General features: G+C 42.9%; 1 protein-coding gene across 2 annotated transcripts in view; it reads right to left on the reverse strand.

The window, feature by feature from the left end:
* ENTREP2 (endosomal transmembrane epsin interactor 2) overlaps positions 1 to 18749 on the reverse strand; it is a 446783-nt gene that overhangs the window by 20363 nt on the left and 407671 nt on the right. For both annotated transcript variants that reach the window (XM_044388362.2, XM_026510327.3), the window contains one exon: positions 7598 to 7705. In XM_044388362.2, the coding sequence (XP_044244297.1) occupies positions 7598 to 7705 (108 nt within the window). The remainder of the gene's footprint in view (positions 1 to 7597; positions 7706 to 18749) is intronic.

Consider the following 18749-nt stretch of genomic DNA (forward strand, 5'->3'; position numbering starts at 1 on the left):
AATTCTTAATTCTGGGGGCACTGGGGAGCCAGTGAGGGTGCTAGAGCAGGGAAGCAGTGCTATTAAAGCTGTGTGGTAGGAAGTGCCTTCTGGCAGCAGTGCTTATGGTGGTCTGGACTTAATAAGAGGCTGGGATGGTAGGACATTTTTGCACAAGTAAGGGTGAGGTCACAATTCTGAGTATGGTCAAATGCCATGAAATCAGCATGCTCTAGCCTCATGGAGAAAGAATAGTGACCATGTCTACACATGTAACACATCAGACTGAAATTGTCTTGTGTGGGTTTTCTTAACACACAAAGCACGTTCCCTGCCTTTCCAGCAGGTCTGAGCTGTGGCTTTGTTTAATTGTCTGAAATAGAGGTGAGTCAGTGGCTATAAGCAGGTCGAATGTGTGTCTGTTATCCTCTGCCTTGGAAAACTGTCAGCCCCGATGCATATTGCACTAAGCTGAGCAGTTAGGATGAGGCCAAATGTCCTTCAGGTCTAATAGGGGCATATTTTGAATGAGTCTCTATCAGAAATTAGAAAAATCAATAACACACTCAAGCGTGAAATGCAAAAGTCAAAATGCTCTCATATAAAAGGTACATTCCCACCAGGAATGGGAACAACAAGCTTCTTCAACGAGAGAGGCGAGGCGCTCCAGATGATCCTATTAGCAGGTTTAAATGCCTAGATGCTGCCGTACACCAGAGGTTTTTTAAAGGCTAAATGACAGCTTTAACCACTTCTGCTCTAAATGCCAGATCACCTTTCCAGTGGTGTGTTGGCTCCATCTTTAGGGAAGAAACTCACAGCTTGTTGCAACTGAGGTTTTACCTACGTTCCTTGCCCTTCCCAGGCAGAAGCCTGCAGGGAACATTTGACATACATCCTCCTCCCCCAATAAGGTGGGGTCTGTCTCCAAGCCCAAGGTCACCTGCTTGGGACTCTACTCTGAGATGCTAGGGCTGGAAGTCTGCAAACCACGTTTGCACGTCCCTTGTCGGTTGGCTTCCTGTTGGGCTCTGCCAACAGGGGGCGCTAGAGGGAGCCTGGAAGAAGAGCTACCCTTCTCCTGCCCTTCCCCCACTCCTACTCTTGTGGTCCTTGGCTGCTTGTCTCTGTGTCTGTTAACCTCTTCCCGGATCCCCACTTCCCTTTCATCCAGCAACCTTCTAGTCATCCTTCAGGGCCTGGCAGGAATGCTCTTGGCCCCCCCACACCCCACCACGCTGCCTGCTCCCACATCTGCAAATTAGTGAAGCACAAAGCCTGAGCTTGCGTTGGGGTGTGGTGGGTGGAAAACCAGCTCTGAATTGTCACTTCTTCCCCAGGTGGTCCTACTTGCTCTGGGCCATCTCCAACAGCCTTGTTTGTTCTGTATGGAGTGGCGCTGGTACCCCCACTGAGATGTTCACACACCTGATGTGAGCATCATTATTGCCCAGTGCTCGGCATCCACAAAACAGGAGTGTGCATTTTAGACCCTGCCAGAGAGAAGCCCCTCCTCATCTGTCTGCTCTGGAGAGGGAATCCCAACTTAGGGTGTGCCGTCCTTCAAGGCGCGTTGGAACCGGTGTGGACGGCTGGGGGTGCACCTGGCCTGCAGCAGCTTCCCAAGGCCCACTTAGGAAGGACCCTAAAATTTGGTTCTATAGGAACAGTCCATAGTCTGGGGTCTGAGAGGGGGTGCAAAGAGGGCAGTGGGCCTTGGGTGACCCTGCCTGACCACTGAGGGCCCGTGAGACTATGAGCACATTACTGACCCCTTTGAGTCTCGATTCCCCTCTCACCCACCTAGGCTGACAGGGTCACACTGGGAAACACCATTTCTGTCACAGACCCAGATGGCAGTGTTGTGTGGCTTAAACAAAGGACCATATCACACATATTAGCTCTGCCGTCCCTACACCTCCATCTCCTGCCATGAGGGGAGGTGGAGGAGTAAGGAATGGAGGGCAGGACAAGGGGCTGGAATTTCCAGAAACTCCTGTGAGCTCTGAGCAACTTCTTCTCTTTCAGGCTCCAGGACAGGCCTGCCAGTCTCCTTTTACATGGCTCCCCAGTCTCCTGAGCAGCGGCTTCCTCTCTGGTTCACTGGGGAACAGAGCACACTCTCCCGGCTTCCCCACCACACTCTGGCTCCTGAATGGATCACACACATCTTTGAGATTTCCCATAAGGACTAAGCAATACAGGGCAATAGCCACCTTCCTCTACCTTTCTTGATACTTGGGAGAAATATGCTAATATTCCTATGGTAGTTTTCTTAATTGACCTCTTGTCACCGACCGACTGGACGAGCTGGGCTTTCCCTCCGCACTCCAGACCCTGGAGTCATGCCCGCCCAAGGCACATTGCTGCTCTCTGGTCCTGCCACCACCCCAAGTGTGTTCCCCAGCTACTCATGGCACAGGGGTGCCCTCCCCAGTAGCTAACGCCCAGTTTAGTTACGACCGTAATTTATGATGAACTATGAATACAGGCAGGAAAACTTGCTTGTTCTATGAGAACCAAGTTGAATGCTTTGGAAAGACTTGACAAAGGAGAGCAGCTGAGCAGAAAGTGTTGCCAAGCCAGGTCCTGGCAAGGCAGCTGTAAGGGAGTGGAGAGGAGTCATAAAACATCCAGGGGAGCTCTGCATTCTGCTCGCTTTGCATGTCTCACGCCAATTTAAAGGAACTGAATCTAGAAATTACAGATGGTGCAACTTCCACGGGGTTTATACAAGAAATACAACTCGGTACACTAATACATAGACCCCCAATTGAACAGAAGGTCTTGGCCCCAAATCAAAACCCTGGTGGACAAAAGCTCATCTGCATATTTAAAGTCACAATGTTTGCAGCATATACGTTTCACCATTAGGATTGTCTGCTATAACTAGCTTTTTCAGATTCGGGGGGGGGGCACCTGGGTGGCTCAGTCGGTTAAGCATCCAACTCTTGATTTCGGTTCAGGCCAAGATCTCAGTGTCGTGAGATCTAGCCCTGCATCAGGTTCCACACTCAGCACAGGTCTGCTTGAGATTCTCTCTCTCCCCCCTCTCCCTAAAAATAAATAAATAAAATCTAAAAAAAAAAAAAAAATAATCAGACACCTTTCAGTTCTCGTCTGATAGATAAGTAGCACGTATTACCCAGAGATGTTTCTGGTAAACCCAGACCTCAAGGAAGGTCACTGTGGGTCCAAGGAGGGGCCAGCCTCCATGAGGTGCTGGTGGGCACTGGGGTGAGCTGGAGAGGTGAAGATACTGGTGAACTTGAGTGATTCTGGGAGTTCTGGGGTGGGGGGTGTTATAACCATCCCTGACCACGGCACCCATAACCATCCCTGACCACGGTACCCCTTGCTAGCTCCATGGGCAAGCCCACAGTTAGCACGTCTGCGAAAGGCATGGCGCTCCGTCTGCACTTTCTAAGGCGTTCTGAGTTACAGGGCACATGCTTCGTGTTGAGAACATAAATGACAACAATAAAAGATGAAGTTCACAAGCAAGTGCCTAATGGAGATGCATGTAATAGCAGATGATGTCCCTTAGGCTAAAGTGGCTGGCAATAAAGTTCGTGGGGAGGAAAAGAGCTAAATGGAGAAATGGGAAAAATGAGATTACGCTCAAGAAATAAAACTAAAAATGTGAGATCAGGGATACTTTGGAGGTAAAAGCTTTCTCCACTAAACTGTATCAATAAACTGAATTTTATCATCAGTTGCCTTTTGCCACTATTTCCAAAACATATTAGAGTATCCTAGCTTTATAAATCTGATGATAGGCATAAAGCTTTGTATCTCATGTATACATGCATTCAGGATAGGAGCTCTAAAAATGGTTACTTATCCCAAGATGCAGAGCCCCAGAAGAAAGGAAGGAATTAGGGGTTCCCTCCATGCCAAGCCATGCCTTGCTGTGAGTCAGTCTGTGGTCTGGAGTGCTTCGTGGTCTTTGGTATATAAATGACACCAAAAGAATTCTCTTGCTTCCTGTTTCTGTGTTTTTGGAGCAGAGCTGGAACTTAAAAGTACTTGTAAAATGATGTGTGTGTGCAGACACCTCCCAGATTTTTAAAAATTTGTATCGCAATTCCTTATGATTGTCTCACCCACATCAAAATTGAGAGCAATATACCTAGGGAGCCTCTTTCACTGAATCTTTCCAAAGCACTCATTTTTTTAAATAATAGAAACAATGATCTTTTTTGCACTCATCTTTCATTGGTTTCTATAGTACTACAGTATGCACTGACAAGCCAAACACCACTGGCCTCGACTTCTTTGGGGACAGCTACAACTGTCCCTTAGGAAACTTGTGACCCAACTGCTGGGGGCAGAGATGGCATGGGGGTGAACCGCGGAGGCTGCTGGTGGGCGGCTGTGCGGTGGGGAGCAGGCAGTGCATCTTACGGGCGGGATGGAGAACCGTGGCTCCCGGGCCAGTGGGTTCAGCACAGGTGGACTAAGAGAGCTACAACTGTATGCACAAGGAGCTTATTGTAGCGTCATCTGCACGGATCTAAACAAAAACAAAATCAAAACCAAGAAAGAACTCATGCATCCACACACAGAGAAATGGCCGATTGACATTACATCCACAGAACGAATCAGTGTAGACATGAGACATTTCTGTGTATATTGACCTACAGAGATGTCCCTCTAGGGACATACAAATTATATGCTTATAGTTTCAGGCTATAAAATCAAGTTGCAGAGTGATATGAATAGTGTGATCCCGTTTGGTTAAAAGGAAGACATAACGCGGGGTGCCTGGGTGGCTCAGTCGGTTAAGCATTTGCTTTCAGCTCAGGTCCTGACCTCAGAGTCCTGGGATCAAGCCCCACATCAGGCTCCCTGCTCAGCAGGAAGTCTGCCTCTCCCTCTCCCCCGCTCGTGCTCTTTCTCTCAGATAAATAAATAAAATCTTTAAAAACAAAAAAGGAAGCAATAGCGGAAAGAAGAAGAGAAGGAAGAATGGAGGGAAGGAGGAAAAAAGAAAATAGCCTACTTGTATATGTTAATAGAAACACTAAGAAATCAAGAAAGAAATGGAAGGATTCACTGCAAACTTTCCTCAGGAGAATGAGGTGGGAGAAGGTATAGCTTATTAACTCTGTCTTTATATATCTCTGCGTTTTCCTTGTTTCAGTGATCATATATTACTTCTTTAATTCCACAGCCTAATGAAACGAAGTAAGAAAATTAAAGTCAATTACACCTGAATAAAGCTAGAAAAAAAGGAGAAGACTTTTCCAAAAAATTAAAAAGAGCTTCTGAGGCATGCTCATGAATAATTCGATTCCAGGTTCCATCCCTCAGGGAGAATAATGAGCCCCTGAGCCTCCCCACTTCTCCTTTTTCCAGGGTGTAGCCTGTGGGGCCAGCGTCGCCCAGTCTGACCCATGTGGTAAAAGCCAACCTCCCCCACGTGGGCCACCAGGGATTTTCAAAGCCCAAGCACATGCATTACCTGATTCCTCTTTCAGTGGCCCTGTGAGGCCAGCGGAGGAAACTGGGACAATTAGGCAGCGATGTGCCCAAGGTCATGCATGGGTCCCACAAGGCGCCATGGTCATATGCCCCCAGTTCCCTTTCGGCTCCCCCGAGACTCTGCAGCAGTCAGCAGCACAGCCAGGGACTCAAAGGAGAGTAGAGCCTTGTCTGGTCCCACAGCCCATGGTCGCAAAGGGAAAAGGAACTTGACAGCAGGAATTTAACTGATTTTCACTTCCATGCCGGGACTTAGAAGCAAGCTTACCACAAATACTCAGCAATGGAATAGCCAGGGGTTCTGATGGCGGCTGTCATCATTGTGACCACACCTTCCCTCCCTGTGGTGGTTTGCAGTTGACAGAGTACATCAAGGACCACGGCGTTCACAGCCACGGCTGCAGCATATTCCCAATAACAAACTAATACTCCCCCCGCATTTAAGAGTCGAATAGGTCACACTTCTTGAATATTCACCAGGTATGCCATTTGGTCCATTTCAGAGGTAAGGAAACCGAGGCTCAGGCGGGTTCCGTGACAAGCCCAGAGTCACTTGCTTCATACGCAGAAGAGGTGGGACTCTGACACAGACACGGCTGACGCCAGGCCCAGGATCGCCGGCCCGCTCGTGTGCCACATCGATGTGATCGTGACTGTAGACACCATCACAGCCACTCTACACCTTATTCGGATTTAGTTCGAGTTTTCATTCTAATGCTTCAAACCAGGGAATGCAAACTTTTATATATATAGCCCTTCGGTTCTGTTAGTTTGGTTAAATTGGTATGATATTTACAGATCAATCGTAAAATCCGCGGAGGTGAGTAGAACCCCACGGTACTTAACCTTTCCTCTATACAACATGCCGGAGAAAATCACCAACATGAGGCCTCTGTGAGCGAGGCCAAAAGTTCATTGCCGCTGAATAACTGCTTAATTAAATCCCTTTCAGAGAACTGCCACCTCTCGGAAAGGTCAGCCCTGGCTGTGACAGCTGTGTAGATATACACTGGGACAAAGAGGCGGGCGTTGCATATGATTAGGACCAATGAATTTTTAACATCTTGGTAATGATGCTCTCTGGCCCTGTAACTTGATGAACTGATGTATTGCCATGGGGTGGATGAGAAAGAGCAAATAAAACAGCCTACAACCAGAATAGCTTGCTTTTTCTTTCATGAGATGCATAAAACATTGAGGGGGAGGCAGGGCAGGTCTCGAAGAAGCAAAGAGAGAGACAGAGAGACAGAGATGGAGGGAGGGAAAGACAGACACACACACACACAAAGAAGCAAAACAGAGAGAGACAGAGAGACAGAGACATAGAGACAGACACACAGATAGACAGACAGATAGACACGCACACAGATGATTCCTACCCTAGGCATTGGAGAACCATATCTTCCCATCAGTTTCTCTTTATCGTACTGACTTTAGTGGTAACACTGAACAGAGGGCTGTGTTTCATTCACGTTGAATAATGAAGAGCCTTCGTTATTTATTAAGCATGTACTTATAAACGTGTATTAATAAGTGTGTGACCCTTGCTCCTAGTCTCATTTCTCCCCCTTGGGAGCGGCAGTTTTTCAACTCTAAGACTTTGGCCGGGGGGCGGGGGTGGCAAATGATGGCCAGCCAGCGACTCTGCCACTAGATAATGAGCTCAGGGTTAATTAGCAAATCTAAAAAGCACAGATGAGCAGTTTTTCAACTTGAAAAGGACTCATTTTCTAAAAAACCTTCCTTTATTAAAAGAGAATTCTTAAGCTGGAGGAAGGCACCGTGCTCTGGAGGTCCCGGGCCCAGAGGATGTCTAGGGCTATAGGATTGTCACTAAAATTACTCAAGAGCACACACGAGAGGCATGAGGGTGGCAAGATTCTGTTAACATGCAGCTCCAACAGATGCCTAAAATAAATACATTAAAGGCCCCAAATGTATAGGTCCTCTATCTTCCAGAGGGTACCATGAGGTGACCTCCAAGCACCATGGACTCTCAGGGCCTATCATCCTTGTGGCTTCTGGATGAAAGCTAGAAGAGTCCACTCTCCATTGGTTTCAAAGTGGCTGGAGGAGAAGGGGGTCAGGCTCGCCATTCGGAGTGTGCTTGGGAAGGAAGGGGCCCACTCACCATCTGCAGGACGTCGGAAGAGACCATCTGCATGCAGCACATGGCTGTGGCCAACGCGCACACGATGGTGGAGACGACATTGAGGGCACACACGCTGAAGAGGAGATCCTGTGAGAGAAAAAGGCAGCAGAATGTCAGTCTCCACTCGACAACCCAGAAGGCAGATTCTTAGCATTTCCATCAAGGTCCAGAATGAGTGTGACCAATTGCCATCCACCTCATGGAGGTTTTCTTCCGTTGTTTTTTGTTTGTTTGTTTTAATAATCAAAACTGGCCTTTAATAGAGACACATTTGTTTATTCGTCTACAGTGCTGATCAAATTGTTCTTAGACACTGAATGATGTATTTCATACTTTTGATCACTATTAGGCACTCACTGTCTAAGAAAAATCTTGAAATCACTGACATTTAAGTAGGTGGGCAATCTATCAATTACATAATGTAACTTAAAATTTTGAAGACTTTAGTAAAATGCCAAGTTTTTTAATTAAACTTTTTACCTTGAGGTAATGGTAGATTCGCAAGCAGCTGTAAGAAATAATACAGAGAAATCCTGTGGACCCTTTGCTTAGTTTCCTCCATGGTAGCATCTTGCAAAACTATAGACCAGGATTGACATTGATGCAGTCAAGATACAGAACATTTCCATCACCACAAGGATCCCCGCCCCATGTTGACCTTTCAGAGACACACGTACCTCTCTCCCCCTGCTCCAGCTCAATCTCCCATTCCCAATCCCTATCAACCATTAGCCTGGTCTCGATTTTTAGAATTTTTTCCTTTCAAGAATGGTATACAAGTGGAGTCATATAGCACGTAACCTTTCAAAATTGGCTTTTTTCAGCCAGCATACCTCCATCAAGATTCATCCACACCATTGCATGTGTCAGCAGATCATCCCTTTTTATTGTTGGGCAGTATATTCCATGGTGAATGTACCACCGTTTGCAGTATATTCCATGGTGAATGTACCACCGTTTGCAGTATATTTCCATGGTGAATGTACCACCGTTTGCAGTATATTCCATGGTGAATGTACCACCGTTTGCAGTATATTCCATGGTGAATGTACCACCGTTTGCAGTATATTCCATGGTGAATGTACCACCGTTTGCAGTATATTCCATGGTGAATGTACCACCGTTTGCAGTATATTCCATGGTGAATGTACCACCGTTTGCAGTATATTCCATGGTGAATGTACCACCGTTTGCAGTATATTCCATGGTGAATGTACCACCGTTTGCAGTATATTCCATGGTGAATGTACCACCGTTTGCAGTATATTCCATGGTGAATGTACCACCGTTTGCTTAATCAGGCACCAGATGAGAAATAGCTGGGTGATTTTCCGTTTGGGGCTATTACAAATAAAGCTGCTATGAACGTTTGTGTACATAAGTGTGAACACAAGTTTTTATTTCCTTGGGAAAAATGTCCAAGAGTACAATTGCTGGATCATACGGTAACTGAATGCTTAGTTTTGTAAGAAACTGCCACGTTGTTTTCCAGAGTGGCTGACTCATTTTATGTTCCTACCAAAAGCGTATGAATAATCCAGTTTCTCTGCTTCCCTGCCCACATTTGGTATCACTATTTTTATTTTAGCCATTCTGATAGGTGTGCAATGATATACCAATATAATTTTTTAATGATATTGGTTTTAATTTGCATTTCCTTGATGGCTAGTGCTGCTGAACAACTTTTTTTGTGCTCCTTTGATCTGTATATCCTCTTTGGTGAAGTGTCTGTATCTTTTGCCCATTTTCCAATAGAATCGTTTGCTTTTTTATTGAATTTTGACAGTCCTTTTGTGTTTTACATCCTGTCTTTTGTCAGATACGTGGTTTGCAAATATTTTTCCCCACTCCGTAGCTTGTCTCTTCATCCTCTTCACATAAGTTTCACAGAACAGAAGTTTCATGTTCATAAAGTCCAGCTTACCAGCTTACTTTTATGGATCATGTTTTGGTGTCAAGATTTACTCCTATATTTTTTTCTGAAGTTTTTATAGTTTTATATTTTACATTTAAGTGTGTGATTTATTTTGAGGTAATTTTTGAATAAAGTGAGGGTTAGGTTGAGGTTTATTTTTGTGTTTCTACTTTTAATCTTGACATGTTCATTGCTAGATATAGAAATGTGGTTTATATATGTATATTTATCTGGTATCTTGTGACCTTGGGATTTATGTAGACAGTGAGGCCATATGCAAATGTTTTATTTCTTCTTTTCCAATTTGTATGCCTTTATTTCTTTTCTTTTTTTCTCTTTTCTTTTCTTTCTTTCTTTTTTTTTTTTTTGCCTTATAGCACTAGCTAGAATTTCAAGTATTACGAATAAGAATAAGAGGAATAAGATGGTGAAATTGGATATCTTTGTCTTGAGCTCTATCTCAGAGGGTACGCTTCGTTGAGTTTTAACTGTCCAAGTACAATTCATTCCTCTTTAGGAAATGAACTATCAAATCCATAAACAGAAAAAAAAATAACCATGATTCACAAAAATGACCAAAGATTATTATACAGGAATACCTTGGAGATACCGGAGGCTGAGTTCCAGATCACTGCAATAAAACAAATATTGCAGTAAAGTGAATCAAATGCATTTTTTTTTTTGGTTTCCCAGTGGTATAGAAGTTATGTTTACACTATACTATAGTCTGTTAAGTATGCAATAGCATTATATCTAAAAAATGTACATATCTTAATTTTAAAATACTGTATCGCTAAAAAGTGTTAACATCATCTGGGCTTTCAGCAAGTTGTAATCATTTTACTGGTGGAGGGTTTTGCTTCCGTGTTGATGCCTGCTAATTGGGCTATGGTTGCTGAAAGTTAGAGTGGCTGAGGCAATTTCTTAAAATAAGACAACCAAGTTTGCTGCATTGACTGATTCTTCCTTTCATGAAAGATTTCTCTGTAGCATGTGATGTTGTTTGACAGCATTTTATCCACAGAACTTCTTTCAAAATCGGAGTCAATCAAGCCTCTCAAACTCTGTCACTGCTTTATCAACTAAGTTGACGTACTATTCTAAGTCTTTTATTATCATTTCAACAATCTTCACAGCATCTTCTCCAGGAGTAGATCGCATCTTGAGAAATCCTTTTTTTGTTCATCCATAAAAAGCAACTCCTCCTTCATTCAAGTTTTCTCATGAGAGTACAGCCATTCAGTCCCATCTTCAGGCTCCACTTCTAATTCTAGGTCTGTGGCTGTTTCTACCACATCTGCAGTTAGTTCCTCTACTGAGGACTTGAACGCCTCAAAGTCATCCAGCTAAATCAGGGCTAAATCAGTTTCTCCCAAACTCCTGTTTGTATTGATATTTTGACCTCTTCTTGTGAATTATGAATGTTTTTAGTGGCATCTAGAATGGTGAATTGTTTACAGAAAGTTTTCAACCGACTTTGTGCAGATCCATTAAAGGAATCACAATCTACGGCAGCCACATATAAGCTTAGGAAACGTATTTTTTTCGACTGTTCTGAAAAATATTTTTTATTGCAGTTCTGTACTGTAGTTAACATACAGTGTTATTGGTTTCAGGTGTACAATACAGTGATTCAACAATTCGATACATCACCCAGTGCTTATTATGACAAGTGCCCACCTTAATCCCCATCACCTATTTCACCCATCCTCCTACCCACCTCCCCTATGGTAACCATCAGTTTGTTCTCTAGAATTAAGAGTCTGTTGCTTGGTTTGTCTCTCTTCCTTTTTCTTTTGCTCATTTGCTTTGTTTCTTAAATTCCACATATGAGTGAAATCCTATGGTATTTGTCTTTCTCTCACTGACTCTCTCGTTTAGGATTGTACTCTCTAGCTCTATCCATGTCATTGCAAATGGCAAGATTTCATTCTTTTTCATGGCCGAGTAATATTCCATTGCATTTATATACACACCACATCTTCTTTATCTACTCATCTATCAATGGACGCTTGGGCTGCTTCCGTAATTTGGCTATTGTAAATAATGCTGCTATACACATAGGGCTATGTGTATCCCTTTGTTTTAGTTTTTTTGTATTTTTTTGGGTACTCTGTTGTGCGATTACTGGATCATAGGGTAGCTCTATTTTTAACTTTATGAGGAACCTCCATACTGTTTTCCAGAGTGGCTGCACCAGTTTGCATTCCTACCAACAGTGAAAGAAGGTTCCCCTTTCTCCACATCCTCACCAACACTTACTGTTTCTTGTGTTCTTGATTTTAACCATTCTGACAGGTGTGGGGTGGTACCCCACTGTGGTTTTGATTTGCATGAAATGTATTTCTTAAATAACAAGACTTGAAAGGCAAAATTACTCCTTGCCCTGTAGGCTGCAGAATGGATGCTATGTTGGCATGAAAACAACATTAATTTCATTGTACATCTCTCTCAGAGTCAGTCTGTCTTTTGAATCTTTGAAGCCAGGCATCAGCGTTTTCTCTCTAGCTGTAAAAGTCCCTGATGGCATCTTCTTCCAAAAGGAGACTGTTTTGCCTACATTGAAAATCTCCTGGTGAGGGTAGCCAGCTTCACGAATTACCTGATCCAGATCTTCTGGATAACTGGCTGCAGCTTCTGCATCAGCAACTGCTGCTTCACCTTGTACTTTTATGTTAGGAGACGGCTTCTTTCCTTAAACACCATGCACCAACCTCTGCTAGCTTCTAACTTTCCTTCTGCAGCTTCCTCACCTCTCTCAACCATTGTATAATTGAAGAGAGTTAGGGCCTGGCTCTGAATTAGGCTTTTGCTTAAGGGAATGTTATGGCTGGTTTGATCTTCTATCCAGACCTCTGAAACATTCACCAGCTCAGCAGTAAGGCTGTTTTGCTTTCTGATCATTCGTGTGTTCACTGGAGAAGCACTTTTAATTTCCTTCAAGAACTTCCCCTTTGTACTCACAAACTGGATAACTGGTGCAAGGGGCCTAGCTTCTGGCCTATCTCAGCTTTCGACATGCCCTTTTCACTAAGCTTAATCATCTCTAGCTTTTGGGTTAAAGTGAGAGACCTGCAATTTTCCTTTCACTTGAACACTTAGAGGCTGTTGTAGAGTTCTTAACTGGCCTAATTTCAACATTGCTGTGCCTCGGGAAAAAAGGAGGCCCAAGGAGAGAGAGTGAGCCAGGGAATGGCTGGTCAGTGATCCAGTCAAACTACATATAATATTTATCAATTAAGTTCACCATATTATATTATGGGCATGGTTTGTGGTACCCTAAAATAATCCTAATAGTAACATCAGGGATCACTGCTCACAGATCACCATAACAAATACAATAATAATAAAAGTTTGAAATATTGTGAGAATTGCCAAAATGTGACAGACATGAAGTGAGCAAATGCTGTTGGAAAAATGTTGCCAATAGACTTGCTCAATGCAGGGTTGCCACAAACCTTCAATTTGTAAAAAACACAGTATCTGAAAAGTGTAATAAAATGAAACACAATAAAACAAGGTGTGCCGGTAATGATATGTCCTCCAATTCAACCTTATTCATATAAAAATGTACAAAATACTGTACATACTCAGAAAGCTATTAGGAAAAATGGATCTTTCACCTAAAGACCATGGTATTAATGAGGGTAGTTTCGATGATCTAATCAAGGGGTTAACAAATCCTCAAGAGGAGGTGGGAAATACTCATTGTATTTCCTCATTGAATGCATCATATATGCATTCGGTATGTATCCAAATGACTTTGTCTGGGAGCATTCCCAATGGTTTACTCTTACGTACATGAACCCATGTGTTATAATCTGTACCGTCCTTTAAGAAAGTTCCCCAATCTCCTGTAAATTACTGTCATCACCAAGTCTTTGTGCAATCCCTTTCCCTGCTCATTTGTTCTCAAAGCTGCCTTGTAAAATAGCCAAAAGGAGAGTGATTATGATAATATTATAGGGGACAAAGTTAACATACCGTGTTTAAACAGATCCCCAAGGTTAAATTGTTCAATGACAATGTGAAGACAGAGAAGATTCTTGTTTATAAGATTTGTTAGGCAGAACTGAGCAGGGTTCAGTCTAGGGCTAATTATTCCCCACTCTTGAGGTAAGAATGTTCCGGTCACTCTGAACAATGTGGGAACAGGTGCTACTCTCAGACCTGCACCAGAAACTGTTTCTAAATCTTTTTCTGTGGTTCTTTTCTGAGACTCCAACAGTTTCTTCCTGTGCATGGGCTAATCAAAATCCAACTGAGTACTCCAGGGGGGTCCCCCGAAGATCCCAGAGTTCTCTCTCCTCTACTACTCTGTCCTGGGAACTCTAGTCCCCAGGTTTTAGTCCCCCTAGGACTCTTAGCTCTGTGTCCCTAACTCTGGGAGTCTGCAGGGATTCTCCTGAGTTCTCCTTCCCTGTGCTGTGACCTGGAGGCTTTCGAGGCTGTAAGCTGGGGCTGCCATAGGGCTCACCTCATTTGTTGACCATATCTCAAGATCACTGTCCTCATTGCCTGATGTGTCTTCATATTTTGTCCGTTTTGGTTTTTCTTGGCTGGGAGAGTGGGGAGTTGTTTCAGGTGGGAGACTAAATCCAGTTTCTATAATTCCATCTTGGCCAAAAGCTCTTGGTAGCTTTTTTTGTTTTCATTTCCTAAGGGGTTGTAGCAGGGCTTAGACCACTGCTTAAGTATTCTGTGCAATAATACTGTGGCCATCTCAAGTGTCCTCCCTGCTCCTGCAGCCACTAAGGATGGAACAGGATGGCAGCTCAATTGCGTTTAAAGCGCGTGCACAGATGTGGTTGGAAAGAATCTAAGGAGCTTGGATTTTATTCTCTAAGTGATGAGATACCTCTGAAGATGTGTTGATGTTGGGAAAGAGATAATGCAGCCTATTTTCACAAATGATTGAGAAAGACACCTTTTGTAGGGCCGAGCACAGAGGCCGGGATGTAACAGGTGCACAGTAAACATGTGTTGAAATAAGAGACTGGAAACATGGGGGTGACCATCTCACCACCACTACAGAAGGGTGAAACCAGAGCACATGGAGGAAGCATGGAGACTGGGAGTCTGACAGTGACTTTGAAGCTGAAACCAACAGGGCATGGCCATTGGTTGGGGACAGACTGGGATGAGGGAGAAGAATAGGTAGGAGATGATTCCAAGGCATACGTCGTGAGTGGGACCATGATGCCAGCAGTGTGCCAGGGGCCTGAGGGAAATGGGCAGTCTTCAAAGGAGAATAACCAATGTGGTCTGGGACGTGTAAAGCTGGTTGCGAGGGACCTGCCCACACAGATGGTCGTGATCTGTTGGAAAGGTGGGTCTGGAGCTCATGATGGAGGTCAGGATGGGAGATGCAGACTAGGTGTCATCCCTACAGAATCAAGATGTGCCTTCCCCTGTAGGTGCCCTTGATGTATCTGATGGCCTGGGGTTCACTCATTCCCTCATTCCCTTCTCCAGACCCACCAGCCCGCAGGGAATTAGGGTGCTCCAGACTCCCTAGAGAAGAGGGCATACTTGGATGAAATTATCATTCTTGCCTTAAAAATACATCAGAGAGCAACCTGAGATAGTAAGTAGAAATCTTAATTTATCTCTCAGGGGGCAATTCAAAAGTAGAACCAATATAGTGACATCTCCTAATGTACCATAACCAAAAATATAATCAATACCTTAATTTTATCCTCAATCTAAAAATATGAACTTTATTGACCACATATTCTACTGTCATTAAAACGAATGCCCTTCTGAAAAGAACATTAATTTTTGTATATACTCTCATTTGCAACCAAATAAAACTACACAAACACACAAAACCAAACACAAATCACAATCTTTTTTTTGAATATGCATCATGCGGCCAACACTGCTTTATGTCTCATGGAGTGTATTCATTTGAAACACACACCAAAAAGACTCTTATTTTCTTCTTCCAGCTGTTAAAATGCTTGGCTTTTTTTTTTCTAGATAACAGCACACCACCTGGAATTATGCTTATGTGTTTCTTTGGAATCTCCTTCTGGCTTAAATAATGCCTTTACTTCCGCCCATTGACAGCTTTATCAGAGAATCCTCTGCAAGCACTGAAATCCATGTTCTATAAAATATTTTTATAAGGTCATTCAAATGGCAAGTGTGAAAACAAGGCAGGTCTTTCACCGCAGATGCTAAGTTTTGCTGCCAGCCATCAAGGATACTTACTCTAATACAATTTACCATTGTCCAGAGGACAAATGGTCTTACATTCATTTCTATTAGCTCACTGACCAGTTTTTTTCCCCACATGTTTTTTTCTTTCTTTGAATAAAGAAAGAGATCCCATAGGAGACCATTATCAGCCAAAGTGTAATGATAGAAGGTAAGGAAAGGCTCATAGCATAAAGATTAAGTGATGAGACCAGAGCCAACAGTAATTTCGTGTCTTACAATTAAGGGATGGGAGTTGGGCTTTATCAAAATTATCCTATTGAAACTTATCAATTACTCAATGCAGGGATGTCTGTCTTAGTGGGTCTTTCATGGCAGGAATGGGACACAAATGTGGAAAAACAAGATGTTAGAAAATGTGGGTGAAAGCGGTGGGGAGTAGGACAAGAGAAACTATGCTTGTGGCTGTCCTGCTCTGTTCCAGGTGGATAGGGTCAAGCTCGGTGACTTCCGGAGCTTAGAACCTCCTGCATTAAAGCACAAGGTACACGCACAATTGGATTGTTCTGCTCTGAGCATGAGGCAATTATACGAAGATTTCAAAATTCTGAAAAGGTATTTCTCATGTCACCAGCTTGAACTGAAGCATCCTCTGTAGGTCTTTTCCATCTGCTCCTCCCCTCCCAAACCCAGTGCCTGCCCATCTATGGCCTTCATTAGCACATATATTCCTGGACAACTTACCCCAGCTTCCCAACTGCTCTCTCTCTGATTCTCCCTATCTAGCTGGAGTATTTAAAAGACTTCTCTAATTACAATTCTTTCTTATGTTTCTCTGCCTCTTGGATCCAAATGTGACTCTACTTTCAAGGTCCAGGTCGAATCTCATTTCCTTCAGTATCTTCTTCTCCAACAGCTGATACCCCAAGGAATTTTTCCTTCTTTTAACCCACAGGGCGACCTGCACCATATATTCTTTATTGCACTGTGATATTAGACCTTGGTCATGGACTGTTACCTGACATTTAATGCAGATCTATGTTGGGAGAGGCAATCTGCCATAGGCCCTGAGCATGCCTGGAAGTTTCTGATAGGCATGCCAAGAAGATAAATCATCATTGACTGCTCTTTACCCCACCCATTTCCCAGTGTTTTGTTTGCAACAAGCAACCTTGAGGAAGGAGGTAGCATTGCCCCTCGACAAAGCATAGGCTTATTACAAATGCAGCAAATTGCCCAGACTAAGTGCTTCTCTCCCATAATGTGGCCCACTTCATGTGCAGGCATCCATCATGGGCCGTTGGCATTGTCCCAAGAGACTTGAGGGGCACAGGGAACTGACACAAACCAACAGGAAGCTCTGGCAATCACTTTTGCCATGAGTAATAATGTCCTTTGTCTCTGAACCAGGAGTCTCATGTCTTCTGCCAGAGAAGTAACAGTAAACTCAAACAGGCGACTTTGTTAGCTTAAAGCAGGTAAAAAGCTTTGACCCTGAACAGTTCCTAACAATATATTTCCATCTTCATTTTGAGAGGACAGCACGAACAGAGAACCAGTCTTCTGTTACTGTCTATAATAGAATACCTCGTTCAAAATAAGCAACTGGTAAACATTTGAAAATGTAGGGGATATTTCATTGGTCTCTTCTGAATATTAGGGTTCAGACTGGAAGGAAATGATATGCTGACTTTCCAAATTTCCAACCATACACAGAGAAAAATTCACCATCACCCAAATAAATTAATGGATAAGCAAGACTCTGTACAAGAACTCTTGATGGTAGTATGATCTCTGTGTGTGTGTGTGTGTGTGTGTGTGTGTGTGTAAAATTTGTGACTTCTATTTTCCATAAAATTTCTCAAGTGACAAGCACATCCTGGAACAGATACCAGGCCATTTAATTTGTCTCTATAGAAAGTAGTTCTTGCAGACAGAGGTCTTCGTGGCTGGCTTGAATACTGATCTTAGAAAAGGAGCTAAAATTAGGCTGTCATATGAAGAAGGTAAGTGATTCATGGAGGAATCTGTGAAAGTTATTATTTCAAGATGCAAACATTCTACTTAGGATCCCTACAAATTTAAGTGAATTTTGGCCTTGCTTTGGTCTCTCAGGCACCATCAATAACACACGTACTACTAGAAGAGGACAGGTTTGCTTCTCATACAATATGTGCTGTTTGTTCAATGGCACTTTTAACTTTGAGCAAGGACTCATGAGGAGATTTACATTCTCCACAAAGGTGCAGAATCGCACCTTATTTGGTAATTCAAAACCTGTCCTCTGCCCTCCTAAGCAATTGCTTTTAGTTTCTTGTTGGTGGATATAAATTCCTTAGATAACTACATAAATAACTGTAATTCACAGACTAATTATTTTCTTACAATTCTATCAAATTTTAAGATCAAGAAAACAATTTGCCATGTTCCTGAAATTCAAGAAATGGTAATCAGGTAAAAAATAAGTTTCTCTACCTGTGTGCACGTGCACACATGTGTATTAGCACATATATGTATCTTTGTATATGTATATTAATTTTTTTAAAATTTCCTTTTGATTTTCTCCTTGACCCAGTGCTCATTTAAGAGCATGTTAGTTTCTACATATTTGTGAATTTTCCTGTCTTCCTGCTGTTACTGATTTCTAATTTCATTTTATCATGGTCAGAAGAGATACCTGGTAGGATTTCAATCTTCTTAAGTTTGTTAAGACTTGTTTTGTGCCCTAACATGTAATCTATCCTGGAGAATGTTCCGTGTATTCTTTTTCTGATGAATGAAAAGCTCTGTACGTGTCTGTTAGGTCTATTTTGTTCAAGTCCAATGCTTCTTTATCGATTTTCTGTCTGGATGTTCTATTCACTATTGAAAGTGGCGTATTGAAGTCTACTATTATTGTTTGCTGATTTCTACTTTCAAATTTGTCAATATTAGTTTATATACACAGGTGCTGTGATGTTGAGTGCACATATATTTACAACTGCTATATCTTCCTGTTGAATTGACCTTTATCAATGATCTTTGTCTATAAACAGTTTCTGACCTAAATTCTAC

This window comes from Ursus arctos, unplaced genomic scaffold (assembly GCF_023065955.2).
Source record: "Ursus arctos isolate Adak ecotype North America unplaced genomic scaffold, UrsArc2.0 scaffold_28, whole genome shotgun sequence".
NCBI classification, from domain to species: Eukaryota; Metazoa; Chordata; class Mammalia; order Carnivora; family Ursidae; genus Ursus; species Ursus arctos.